At 45.7% G+C, this 14,787-nt stretch overlaps 1 protein-coding gene across 1 annotated transcript in view; it reads right to left on the minus strand.

Moving 5' to 3' along the window:
- Positions 1 to 5,558: 5,558 nt before the first annotated feature.
- The window catches only part of T265_04896 (hypothetical protein), a gene marked incomplete at both ends in the record, with an annotated part of 30,313 nt that continues 21,084 nt past the window's right edge, over positions 5,559 to 14,787 (minus strand). Inside the window, 4 exons of the mRNA XM_009169756.1 lie at positions 5,559 to 6,061; positions 7,846 to 8,045; positions 8,344 to 8,751; positions 9,763 to 10,082. Coding sequence (XP_009168020.1) covers positions 5,946 to 6,061; positions 7,846 to 8,045; positions 8,344 to 8,751; positions 9,763 to 10,082 — 1,044 coding nt within the window. The remainder of the gene's footprint in view (positions 6,062 to 7,845; positions 8,046 to 8,343; positions 8,752 to 9,762; positions 10,083 to 14,787) is intronic.

Raw genomic sequence — 14,787 nt, forward strand, 5'->3', positions numbered from 1 at the left:
TATTGATTAACAGGATTCAACATTACCGCTGACAGTAATACACCAATGAGATATGATTGTGCATAACTGTCACACGAAAATTAGGGGAGGAAGTCTTAGTAAAGAGTGATGGGAAAAGGTGAATGTAGGGAATTGGTTCGAAGAAGGCGTATGTCCTTAGGTTAAATCATCAAGGTGCCTACGCATCTGGATAGCATTAAAATGAACATATCTCAACATTTGAAATAAGGCGCCATAAGCTGCATGATCCCAGTGTCCTTCGCAAACTTCACCCTACGTAAGCCCGGAGCACCACAGGCCAACTGTAGCTAGGCAGTCCGGCTAGGTTACGACAGCATGCGCCCCACCAGGGTCGGTTGCGTGCCATCCTCTGCAGAGTTTCCAAATACCTGCAAGCAGGATCACGTTGGATATCTTGTGATCGAAAGTCTTCCTGTGAGTTCGTATGTTTATGACAATCCACTTGCCTGTTTGATATCTTTGCCACTTGCTCTTTTTTCAAGACTGTTTTCATGAAAGTTCGAGTAAAGCCGTCATTTTGAAGTACTGGATAGACAGTTGTCTTCTGGACTACAATGTCTTTACTCTCCTTATGGTTGTTCCTGTGATAGCCTCATATCTGTTCCGCAAGTTTGAGTAGAACTGCTAACTGGTCAGCTGTAAATGCGATATACTCACATGTAATGTTGAGGAGTTCATGTAAACCCTATACCATTGCTCGATTCATAAAGACAGGTACGGCTCGCACAGCGGACTCAGCGCCTGGAGATGGTTATCATTAATATTAGCACCAGGAGCAATCAAATCAACGCCAGTTGAAAATCACTGTTATCGTCACCATCATGTACAGCAATACATCACTAGTGGAAAATAGTGCCACACTAGCTGCCGCAAAAGAAGAAAGTAAAAGAGAGGAATGTGGACTAATAGTAAACGGCCGAGAGCTCGGTGCTTACACGTGCCGCATCGACAGGCGACGGTGATTCTTCTGAAATCCAGAGCTTATTTAGTGAGCATTCATAAACACCATAAATGGTTTACCGATTGCTTCATCAATAAATTTGGTGCCTATCTCAAGCTGATTATGATTGACGTCTTCCGGAAATGTGGCCCTTAAAGCGTTGCGCGGTTCAGTTTGAACAGGTTTTCTGATCCGTGGATCAGAAATTATCGGTTTTTGTCTGGTTCATGGATGTGTGAATGGAAATACTGCCAGGGTGCCCAAATACTGATGGAGAGACGATTAGGGCCTTCAAACGAGGTCTGGCTGAAAAACCTGAATGCAAGTTGACTGCGGTTGGCGTGAGACTACCAGAGTAGTGCAACTCCCAATTAACACATCGTGTGCCTGGAGGGCCAGGAGAACATGTTGATCTGACATCCATCCATATACCAAACTGGCAGGTTTCAGTATAGCTCAGTGGATTACAGAGATCCATGAGCCATTGTATTGCGATAAGGTCCAGCCTCTACGCAGCGGACTCACGAAAATAAACCCTGGACTTCAGAGGTCGCTCCCCGATGCGGGAGGTCTAATACTTAAGGACAACTTAGGCAGAACCTATCAACTTACATGGTTGTCGGGTTTCACTGCTGTAGTCATCCTGCGGGATACACAGGCTACAACTCAGTACAACTAGACTAGGAAGACCAAAGGAGAAAGGCGACTACCCAAACTGTGAGAAATCTCATCAAGAAGCATTCCGGAGGCACAATCTTACTGTCCTCTGAGATAGGAATGTGAAGGCGAACAGGATATCTACATTTATGGAGGTAGCGGTGCTTCTTTTTCTCGAGAAAGGACGGGCTAGGAAGTCGGCTCAAAAACTGGACACTCCGGCTGCCGTTATTGACCGTGACTCCGCATTATTACTTTTGAAACCGGAGGCTCATGCATCTCAGAAGGCGCACAGTGATTAAGACAATGATTCCTTACTTCCCGCATCCTCAGACCAAACCACCCCGCTGCAACCAAGTGGGTCATACTATTGAGTCATTGGCTCCTGGAAGGGTTTCTCAGCAGAATCCTAAACATTGTCTCGCGGTTCAGAGGCTAGAAGAAGGATCTCTGAACAATAATCTATATGCTCCAACTGTCTTTTGGGTCAGTTTTTGTGTCAAAAGCTCAACATGGGGTACGACTTCTTTGATCTAGGCAACCGGGTAGTATTATTCGCTCTTGCAGCTCTCATCACACGCCCTTATACCAAGTACTTCTGAGTCATTTACTTGTCAACCACCTAACCGTCACCGGCATTTGCCCAGTGAAATAAACCAAAATAAACCATTATTAAATTCAACGGATGTTCCATATTGTTGCTTTCAACGTCCGCACTGTATTAAATGGGGGCGACAAGTAGGTCTGACACAAGTCTTCTTTCTTTCGTGTCTCCGAAACAATATCCCATTTCGGTCATGGATTTAAAACTGTTCAGGATGAACGCGTAATTTCCGCACCTTACTATTCCGGTGTCTAGTGGCCCCGATGTAATGGCTCCACGGTATCTAGGGCGGGAAGTTGTGCTGAGTAGCAGGGATGCATGGTCTCTACATAAGTGGATTCCAGTGAATAAGCGTCTTTGTGTCATTTAGTTGAGTTGTTCCATTAGGGTCAACGCATCTGGACTCGGTAACCGGTGTCCATTTGTTGTGTCAGTATACGCTTCGACAGATTACACCTGTGAGGCTGAGAAAGCTCACATCAAGATCTGTAAGGGTTGCTTCAGTCGGCGAGAAGTGCAGATGTGATTCTGTCTAAGTCGGCCGACCAAGTCCTGATGAACCCATCTCGGTGGCCGATTCGGAATTGACGCTCGCCGCGTAGATAATGGAAAACGATTTCTGCAACCATATGATGAATATCCTTCGTTTCTAGCCAGCATAAGCACTCACATCATGCGAATCGGAAACCACCATATGCAAACCAGCCGTGGACTCAGCTGGATTATGTGGAGAGCATCGACAAAAGGTTATCGTTCATCTTAAAATACACCACTGAACTCTGATCAGGGCATTGTGAAGACACTTGTATCCACTCGCCTCCGCTCGGCAATGCCCCAGTTGATGCGAGGCTACCCAGTACACTGCCTTCAAGCATCTCTGTGGCCAAATACTCGAAGTGAGTTTGTTGAAACACTACCAAAACTTAACAGCCGCAATAATAGTGACTTGTGTACGACTGGAAAAAGGTTAAAGAAGCAATGATCATAGCTTTTGAAACCGAAACTGCTCATACACTCCACTGAACATTGGAACTTGTCACGATCAGCAACTCTCACTGTGGCCATAGCAACACCGAACGACTATGGTGGCGCACATATCCTCCAAAGGCCGAACAACGAAAAATATTCGGAATGACAGACAGCGCTAGTGGATCCTAAAAGCCGAGACGAGACACATCAGATGATCAGTGACTCTGACAGGTATGGGTATGCCGGCACCAAATAGCAACCATTCATCAAAACCACCGCCTTCACTGCGTAGCTTTCTCAATTCCTGCCATGCCGGAGGACGTTAACGAACTGATTCAGTCATTCCAACGCATAACTCCCATCATATTATTCTCCTTATCCCCGGCGAACGAAGCTGTAGCAACTGGAACCACTGTATTCTGATGCATGGTTTGTAGTTGAAAAATTGAACTAACTGGTATGAGTGTAAGCCCCATTCCAGTCGAAGTATGGTTGTTAATTTCAACAATACCGTTGCGTCTGACCTTACCAGGAGAGAAACAAGTCCCGGATGATCAAGAAACATTTTGACCAGGTAGAAGGTGCACCGAGCATTTCTCGGAGGGGTCGGGAATCTAGGTGCCGAAACCACAACCAGAGAAAAATTGATAGATTTCAATCACGTGTCTGCACCTTCAAAATGCAAGATCTCACCTCACAAATTCCATGTACCCCATTAAAGCCGCAGAAAGTGGAGCTCGAGTTTGGTAGCTTCATAGGCTGTGACTGCATTGGCAGGCGAATTCGGTGCACGCATCATCTGGGTGTAAACAATCCTTGACGATTTGCGATACACTGGGTTAAAGGGCCGTGTCTATAAAAGGGCCATGGGAGCATTCCTACTATATGGCTGTGAAACTTGACCCCGCCTACATAAAAGACTCAGACATCTTCGGATATTTATAACCAGTCACCGTAATATAGTAGGTGTTAACTGGGTGCAGCGTGTACACGATAAAACTGTCCGTGGGCGAGTGCTCGGTAAGGAAGTTTACCAGATTGTGCTTGGGGTGTATATTACGCATGCCCGAAGCGGTGCACTGAAGGAAACCGTATTTTCCAGTCCAAAGCCCTATTGGCGAGAGGTTTGCGGAGGAGAGGCCGTGGCGACGCGAAATGAAAGCAGTTACTGTGGAGTTGAAGGCTGTGGGATCTTCGTGTCCTCTTATCGTACAATGTCATTACCTAGACACAGCAAAAGCTACCGACAGTGTGCACAACACACCAGAGCAGCTTGCTGGGACGAGGCCATTAATACGGATGCGGGGCAACAGATATGAGCGATGGAGTGCTATCAGCCATTTGTTCGGATACAAGATTGAGTTGTATTTGGCTGGGATCTACAGGACAAGGGGATTAGGAGATAATAGTGAAAGATGGAAAGTCCCAGCAGTAACCTGTACTCGCTTACCCACCCTGCTGTATGCAGAAAGACAACCCAACTGATGACACCACTTGACAGCCGACGTAGCGTGAAATTATTGGTATTAATACGGCTCATGGTTTTTTGAGCACTGAACTACTGTCAGGGTGTCAAAACGTGGACAGTCGGACAATAATGGCCCTCAACCAATGCCTTTGGCTCAAAAGCCTGACTGCAGGCAGCGGTGGTCAGCATGAGAATATTAGTCTAACTTATAGGGAACATGGACAATAATCTCAACCAATGCCTTTGGCTCAAAAGCCTGACTGCAGGCAGCGGTGGTCAGCATGAGAATATTAGTCTAACTTATAGGGAACATATCCCACACGTGTTCGAAGCCCAGGAGGCCAGCAGTTACGTAACCTGGTAGGAGACACCGCGGATGTCAATTGGACGACATCCAGTATAGTTCAGTGGATTTTTGAGTGCGCACGCATAACAACGTTCCCGTTCTTCACACCATATGTCATCAAGTAATCGAACTTGACCCCAGAAACAGCAAAGACAGACGGGAGCCTGAAATATCTATTCGGTTTTAGGAGATACACTGCGTGATTTAAGCCGGAAATACGATTAACTATGCAAATTTCATCAATTCATTGCCTCTGTTTTGCTCAATGACGCTAGAGATTCAACCTAACACAACGTAAACGAGGTGCTACAAACTAAAACAGTTTCGGAACAACTGCTGCCACTATATGTTTACAGAACCGTAGCAGGCACAGTCGTTCGTCTATCTTGCGTGCATACGTTGATAATTCATCAGAAAAAACACTGGATCCAAAAGTTTCGAACCCAACACACGTTAAACTTGCTAACACGGTTATTTCCAAGAGAGATTTCAGAAATTCAGTGTCTCACACCTTGACCCAATGGAGAAGGGAAATGCAAATAGAAGTAACAGATTGGACTTTTTCTTTTTCGGGCGTGTATAAAAGCAGACGGTTCCCACGAATAAACATAATAGAATAACGAGACAACGAGGTGGACATGGAGAGACCCTCAGATTATTGAAACAGTCTGTAGACAGTAGCAAGACAGCGAGAACGAGCGTCTAGTAGAATCCGGAATCAGTTCATAATCGCGTTCCTAGTGTAGCTGGAGTGCATTGATCATGATCAGGCATGTGGTTGCAACTGTACAAACTACTACGAATTGGATGAGTACGGAGAGTGCGGTGGTGGGTTCAAGAAAGACAACAAAACATTGAGAAGATTCACCGAGGTAATTGCCCGACCAGTCGAATTCATTCAGGCCGCAAAGGTAAATAAACGGGAAGCTCGCGTAGTTCCTTACGTCCTTTGAGAACTGCCACCAAAGAGGCAAGAACTGGGCCCGCTCAACCCGTTTTCAGACAGGATGCCGCGTTTAGCTCTCTTTGACGGCGAAGCGATACCAACAGGCGAACCTTTAACGGTAACGAAAAAGTAACTCAGCATAGGAAATGTCTTAATGAGAATTTGGTGAAATTTTTTCCGTTGTGGAGTGAATGGCTTGTAAGGTGAGCTTCCGACTATAGGAGGGAGCGATACTATTACAAAACTGCACGTGCGGACAGACAGTCACAGACACGTTTTCTTGACGGTGGCGATCTAAATCACTTCGATTTTCACTGCGTTGGATTTATGATCTGAGCTTAGTCTGACGTAGGCTCCGAGACCCCGAAAGGGTTAATAACCATGGTTGAGGTGGTGGTCGTCAAATTTCTTTGTATGATTAACACGATTTAATAGGACAATACACATACCCTGTTTCTTATCACCCTTCTTCATCTATGAGCCTGTGCAGATGCTGCTGTTGCACACTTCGTCATAACGTCAGTTTTCTTCCCGCAATTTGTCGCTAAAATAAGGTTCGTTGCACTAGAGAGACTGTATGACTGAGTGCATGATATCGTGACGGTGAATACGTCGTGACAGTAACGCTTGAGCTTTTTGTTAGTTCTGATTAATTTGCCTTGCACTACCAGATCACCCCCTAGTGGCTTGGGATAACACCTGCAGTTGGTTGGTGACAGTCGACACGGATGTGAATCCGCCTAGCGCACTTACTCACATGATATATCCACTGGAACTTGCCTGCTGACCCAGACAAATCTAATGATGCATGCCGGTCGTGTGGAGGGGCAAAACGGTACTTCAGAGGAGAGGGTGTGGACGTCAATTAGTGAGAAACATGCGCACAAGCCAAAGCTACTGTAAAATCGACTGTGGTCTTGTGATAGAGACGAATTGTTCACTGTTAGATCAAACCATTACAGAGCAACTCCGCTTACTGAAAGGCTACTTTGGCCTTCCTAGATCATGTTACCAGCACGTCAGTTAATCTAGACCAACCAGATTAAGCTTCCTAACACCAATGCCAACAAGTAACATGATGTTGAGTTTACCTTAGTGTCATGCGTACAATCCGTGCATCACAGCCCTTTGCACCTTCTCTTGAATCTTACTTGTCCAGACACGTAACAATTGTCATAATGTCCCATTATATTCTATAATATATCAATATTCTTCCAAACATGAAGTTTTTTAATTAGGCTTTACAATCGGTTGGATGCGTCAGGCCTCCTGCTTCCACAGTATGTTTCCAAAGCATATGCAGAAGAGTCAGCCGAACGACTGAAATCGACCGATATCACTCACTTTAGGATTTCCGAATTCCCCGTCCACCCAATTGTGTTCGGCTAGATAGGTTTGTGTTGCTGTTTAGAATTGCACGGTGAGTAACCGCAGCCGAATGGTAGATCTAACTAACCGGTTCGGAACATGATTACATGATAGGCACCGTCTATATGTCATTCGTTAGCTACGGACCACTTCCTACCGGCTAATCGGTTAACATTCATTGCTGTCCAATCCATGGCTGCTGCTCTTGCGGGGGTAAGTGAATAGGAGTCTAGGTATTTCATGGATTGGGTAGTCCATACCTTGTATTGGATAACTCTACGAATAAAGGCAACTGGTATGTCCCGGAAAAATAGTGGTTTGATGGCATTTAGACTAAAGAAGAATACGGTCGGCTGAACACCGATAAAATACCATGCACATCAGAACGGGTTATTGGGTGCACGCCATGAAGAGAATCCGTGTAGGGGTTTCCATGAAACATGCATACAAACGAAAGCACGCGGCCACTTCACCAAGAGCGACAGAAATCCAGCCTTTGGAAACGAGAAGGTACACAAAGACCTACCTGATCTCAGCTTTGGAAATGCCGTCATGTCTGTGATATCTACTGATGTAGGATCCGGTTTCTCCGCATCTTTAGACTTGTTAAGATGAGCTGAAGAACGTTTTTGAGAAGATCCCGATGTGACATGATAAAAGTCTCCCATATCGTTTGTTAAACCACTATGTATCGCCTCGGGATTGGGACCGACCGATGACCGCGGACTAAGGGTAGATGAGCGAAGTGGAAAACTTTTCACAACATGTTGATAACCTGATTTGCATATTTTGAAACTCTACTCGACCTTATCTAATGGCGCAGTCTTTGGTTAACGGTCATGAATATTGTGTTCAAAACAAGGTTAGTCTGTGTACGAGACGATGAAGACAAACGACACACAAACAGCAAACACACTGAACCCGGAACCATAGTTTAGTTAAAGGTGAAAAACAATGGTGTATTGTGGACACCAACCATAAAGCGACAAAAGTGGGTGGAACCGAATGGGAAGTATCAACTTACTGAGAGCTGCGTGTTAGACGCCTTTCAACGCCCGGAGAGCCGGCACTCCAAACAGGCATAGCAGAAAGTGTATCATCATCATCAGTGTTTTCCACTCGCGACCGACGAAACGGTGAACGACTCGTGTCACCTCTGGAGGCTTTAGGATGAGCCTGCAATGTATCTTCCTCGTCCTCTGGTTTGACTTGAGGATACAGAAAACTTTTTGATCGAGTGCCACATCGAAGTGTGGGGGAATTAGTCAGTTTGTGTATGTTCTTAAATTCGGTGGATAAGCAGACTGATGGTGCGTCAATTGGAGCAATGTTTTCTCCCTCGTGGTCAGAACTAGCGCCACTCAAACTGCGATCCGGAGTCGACTGTCCACTAACATAAGACGAGGCAAGTGATCGCCAGCTCTCCTCGAAACTGTAGGAAAATGCAAAACACAAGCCACAATTCAACTGAGATTGAGAAATCGTGAAGTATGATGGTAGTAGGGATGTGATGGATCAGCATAAAACGAAGTGTGCAACATGCGAAGAAAGAGAAGTAGTGCCAGATGGAAACAACGGTATTGATGTGGGGAGTGGAAATTCGGAGAGCCGGTGAATCGTGTTTTAAAAACCGAAGCGATTCGGCATTCAGGAAATGTGGCTAGCGAGGAAATCTACTGGACACACTTTCTGGTGAGAAAATCAGTATCATTAAGTCTAACAGTAAGAATGGTTGCGAATAAAGTTAGCTGGTCGGGTAAGTGTTGTCTGGACTTCGGCGGAGGATGATATAGGCCATTCGTATCTGGTCAATCCAACTGGTATTAAAATAGCTACAAAACGCAGCGAGTGAGCAGCTAAAACCGATTATGTGTACGCTCTTCGAACGTATCATTAGGGCCCGGGCTTGATCAGTCACTAAAACACTAGATGAGGTGACTTCAGTACGCCAGCTGGAATGCTGAGAAAAAACATTACCATTTTTTTCTGTAAGGCTAATACTCCCGTATACATTACGTAAAAACCACTCTTTCGGCTCCTAGCCACTAAGTGTTGGGAAAGAGAAAACTTCCAATTCGGCCGTATTTTCATCGTCATTCAGCTTTGAGCGCTGGCAGAACCGATCGTCCCTAAGCTGGTGTGGAGGCTTTCATTAGCTGCTCCACAGGACCAACGGCGATAAGGCTGTTTCGTACGATACACAAACACTGTAACTGAATGAGATAAAATTTGCACTGCATGTACCAAAAATACAATACAATTACGAAGGCTTAACCGAAGCAACACGACCTCGGGAGTAGCTGAGATTTAGTGTGATGTCTTTTTAACGGGACGATATGCATAGGCTGTGAACGTAACTACAAGACGAAATCCATGTCAGTATAGGAACTGGAACAGAAAACGTTTAAATCAGATTCGATATTCGCACAACCGAATCGCTCACTTTAGATCCTCGAAGTTGTGTAGATGTTTACGCCACTTTCGAATCATTCCGTCCCAAGCACGACGGGAAACTTTCCGGAATTTGTTGGGAGTTCGGGGATGATAACGCTCACGCTCCGGTTTCGGAACACTAAGGACGTATTCAGCGTAGCGATCTGTTACCTTGCCCATGTCAATGTCCTTTTGTCTCCGCAGGAGTTCCAACTGCCTTCGTTCCAATTCAATCGGTTCCATTAGACTACCCTTGAGACGAAACGAAAGACAATGAAGACCAAACATAGAGAAAGAACCACTGGGTAGACCACGCTGAATTGTAACGATCTAGTAGCTACATACTTCGAATAAATAATCGCTACCGGTGTACCACCTGCATCATCTGTTCACGGTAAGTGGTTCAGTCCGATCACATTGCGGATGACCGACTACGTTTCACAGTCTACCAGTTCTTTACGCAGTTCAACCCAGACTGTTATCTTGAAGTTCTGAGCGGACCTACCTGACGTGAACAAATGTGTCCTCGTCCGTTAGTTATTGTGTTAAATTGTGTCTCATCAACCAACATATTGTGTGATAAAACGATACACATGAAGTAAAAAAAATTCCTCGACATCCCACGAACGCTTTCGTACACTTGTGACACCCATGACAGGTGCAGATATTCCTTAACATCATTTTGTGTTGGACGTACATTGGCTGTCGAATAGTTTCCATCAAACTTAGTTGTGTCGCATCAAACCTGAATGTTGTTCCAACAGAAACATGAGACAGCCTTCGTGCAACATACTCAGTTAAGGAACAACATAAGAGGAAAATTCAGTGAAGTCTTCTGTTAACTCCATCTTAAGTTGCGAACGAGCGCTAAGCTTCGGAAAACGAGATTTGTTTTACATTGTGCTGTTCCCCCCACTTTAATTCGATGTAACTGTGAAAAACAAGTCTTCCGGTCAGTAGTTGCACACCACAGCTGCTGAGTTTTCTCCCATACAGAGTAGTTTAACGTATCCATTGCAAATAAGCACTTAAAGTTCCACTGTTGATATTCTTCGTCATTGTTCGCAGATCCCAACGTCCGGAAAATACATAAGTGGTTGCATGCTAGGTATGTCGGTTGAAAATGGCTTTTGATGTACTATTTAGAAAAAAACGAATCGGAAGGCAAGCACTGTTTAATCGTGACGTCACGGTGTCCAGAGAACATATGGGTGGAACCACTGAAATCCACATGTTGCGGTGGGATTCGCGGCAAACTAAAGCCGCTAAAAAACAGCTGTGGGACCATATTCATGGAATCCTTCGTCAGGTTTGACCCACACTGACCTATGCTCCAACAAATTGGACATTGCTGCCGCAACTGCCACTATTTCTATGGAAGTAAGCTCCCGGTGTCGAACACCGGGAATAATGGTACGGCATTTCACCGACATGAAGGAGTTCTTCGGGCGAGAAATTTGGGACAGTTTTCTCCATCCTCGATGAAGCACTTCTATTGAAACCAAAGAAGTGATATTGCCTGGTTCCACAAGAGGCTGTCACTCCATCCCCCCCCAACAGAAGACATCACACGTAAGATAACCCACATCATTAACGCATATCCATTCGCTGACCGTTACCTCCAACCGTATAAGCGAGTGGTTAATGGTCGGACTTGACTTGAGAAATAACTCAGGTGAGGATACGCTCACGGTACCAATCGTCGGAACATATCATGATTGCAGTGAGAATTCGGGATGAGACGGAGAAACGCACGATAACGGCAAATAATTGCCGCTGCTTGTGTCGTTAGATTAAAGCAGATCTTCGTGTCTTTTTAGCCATATGGCACGAAAGCCATTCCCTGTGGCAACCTAGACGACGGGGGCTGATGATCATTACACCATAATGCACCGATATTTTTCATCCATGTACATGCAGTAATGATGGAAAAGTGAGATACTTAGTTAATACGAAGTAAGGTGCTCCATGGCGCACTTTCAAAAGCTGTTTAAAACATCCCAAAGAAAGCCCACGCATAGGAAAAGTGCGATATGGTTATTGACAGTAACTCAAGGAGAAAGGGCAGTGGGGCATCGACTACCAGCAGATTATTCGTGTCTGTGATGGGGATCCTACTGAGTGTGCTACGAATGTACCTGGAGTCGCCAGTCGCCATTACAGGCTTCCCTAAATGTTGCATCAGGCTTGGTGTTAAGTAGCATTATTTTCCTACTGAAACTGTTGGCGTTTCAGTTGTATGCTCACTTAGAACTAGCTTGAAAGACGCTATTGAGGCGTTTAAATTCGACGTTCACATGCATCACTGGCACCCCGATCGGATTTGCCGGTCAACAATGGTCAAACCAATGGACACTTGCGCATAGCCACAGATGGCTGGCGCCGATTTAGACTCGAGGGACCAAGTCTGCAACGTAACATCCACCGGCCTGTTCGAACTCACCAGCCGGCCCGAGAACCATGGCATAACAATGGGCACCGGAGTCATCCGTCTGTTCTCCTAAGTTTCAGTAGTCTCAAGTACGGCATCCGGAACACACCATCAAGGAGGTAATGATAACCTGGTTGTATTCTGTTAACCCTATAGTCTATGATGTCATCCTTAGGAAGACAATATGGGGCGGGCACTGATCAGAAAATGGAACAAACTTAACTCGGCTTCAGGTGGTTACGTTCAGCAGGTGGACCGGTGAGTACACTGGTAATCCACAAGGCTGATCCTACTAAGGCACATGCGTCCGCGTGTTGCGCAAATCCAAGTGGACGAGGCTCTATTAAGGATATTGAGTTCCCTCCGAATGTTTCGCTTGTTTTGTAGCGTTGCGATGTGTCGCAAAGCTCCCACGCCTGTATGGATAGCCGTTCTCCAGACCACTCTGTCGAGGACAAGGTACATGATCTAAAATGGAGGTCACAGGTTTCCAAGCGCACCTGTAAGCTATCCCAATAGGGGAATCGTGCGCCTGCTCGTCTGCGAACCACTCTTCGGCTGACCTGAGACACATTTTGAGAAGCGGGTTTTGACGGTTCATTTCAAATGCCCTAGTCGGCGGAGCTGGTTTTGCATCAGTACTCAAATCCAACGGTGTTTGTTCTGAGGAAGCTTGCTGCCAAGATAGCACGGATCTGTGCAGCACACTGACTTTAAAACCGTTGGGCTGAACAATTAGTATTTTATTTCGAATCCTTGGTGCAGGTTGATAAAAGACAAGCATTTCATGTGGAAATTGCGTCCTGTAAGTGAAGCCAATCTATGCTGAAAAGCCGAGAAGCAGTGTACAGCTGTTTCATCCTTATTGGAAATCATCAGCAGTGCGCATCTCACGAAACTCCGAAGAGTCTCGAACCCGCGACCTCCATGCTAGTAGTTTGAACACCGGCCACGAGTGGCCGATGAAACAGCTGTACAGTGCTTCTCGGCTTTTCAGCATAGATTGGTTTCACTTACAGGACGCAATTTCCACAAAAATCCCAAATCCCCTCACACTACCAACAAGCATTTCATATTTATATTTAAGCTCCCATAATTTCGCCCTGCAGATATTTTCAAAAAAGAAACGCCCCCCCCCCAAGAAAGGTATACAGTATTTCCACCAGAGTACTGTGGGATTTCCTACCCCTGGAGGGGCCACCCTTCCTAGAGTTCATGATTGCAACCCCCGACGAGAGTTTTACCTCTGATAAAAAAGGCCATGGACCCCATGGTCAAGAGGAAAATAAAGCGAACAAATGTCTCCAGAGCAGAATGTAAGTTTGGAACTACATACTTTTGGCATACAAGTCAACACGCCGATGGTTTTGAAACAACTAACGTTACTGATCGGGAAGTGTTGACCTGACACTTACAGCACCAAGTTTGGGTTCCTCATTCTCAATGCTGCTTCTCAAGCTTCACCATTCGGACGTTAATAACCCGGTGAGTTTTCACTTCAGTTTGGCAACCAGCATGCGCGTACCTATGAAGGGTTGATCGGATCAACGCAGCTTATGGCAGTGGGTAGTGTAAGATGAGCGGAGTCATTATCAACATCACAGATAGCAGCATCAATCTTGACGGTCATGCTTCGCTGCTGAACAACCACAAAGATAAGTTAACTATACTTAAGGCCTCAAAGTGATAAGAGACAACAACGGATAAGGGAGGGACCTGGTGCTAGTCTATCACGAGCACTCTGAGGTGCCTACACCTCCAAGCGATCAGCCAACATGGAAAGGAACTGACAGTATAAAGCCACAGGGCGATTAACCACCATTTCTTGTAGTGCAAAACAGTGCTCGCGGTGGATGTTGTAACTCCAGGGGCATTAGGTTGACTCCAATTGTAACGAGGCTTCGGGAGTCACCGATCCTTCGGCGACTTACCGAGGCATGTGAAACTTTGACCATTAGCAACATAGCGGGATTTCGACTGCGAAGAGGCTGCGTCAACCACACCTTAACACTCCACCATATGTATCAACAACCCACAATCTTAGTGTTCCTTTACTTCAAGGGTGCGTGATATTCTGTCGACTGGTTAGTGCTTTTAACTGCGCTTACACGACAGGAGACGACCCAAAATATTGTAAACATAATCCTATTCCTATATGCATATACTTCTAGGCGTGAGTGAGCTTTCCTGCGAAAAGTGGTGTCAGAGAAGGATGTCCGATCTCTCCACTCCTGTCCAACTTAATTATTGACCTAACGAAGCAAACGCTGGAAGGTGTTCAAGTCGTTGATATGAACTACACAATCGACATTGTCCTAATCTTTTAAGGCAAAGGCTCTGTTGAATAAGCTGACCAACCAAGAGCACCAAGCGGGATTCCGGCCTGGTAGGGGTTATGTTGACCAAATCTTCACACTGCGTCAGGCGCAAGAACAACGCCACACGTATAAGCGACCCACGATTCTAGTATTCCTGGATTTCCGAGGCGCATTCGACTCGGTTGACCGGTCTGTTCTTATTGAGACGCTTGCCCACCAAGGAACGGCCCGGAAGTTTGTAAAACTACTACGTTCTTTGTATTCTCAGACTTCCGGACGTGTGAGA

This window comes from Opisthorchis viverrini (assembly GCF_000715545.1).
Source record: "Opisthorchis viverrini unplaced genomic scaffold opera_v5_86, whole genome shotgun sequence".
NCBI classification, from domain to species: domain Eukaryota; kingdom Metazoa; phylum Platyhelminthes; class Trematoda; order Opisthorchiida; family Opisthorchiidae; genus Opisthorchis; species Opisthorchis viverrini.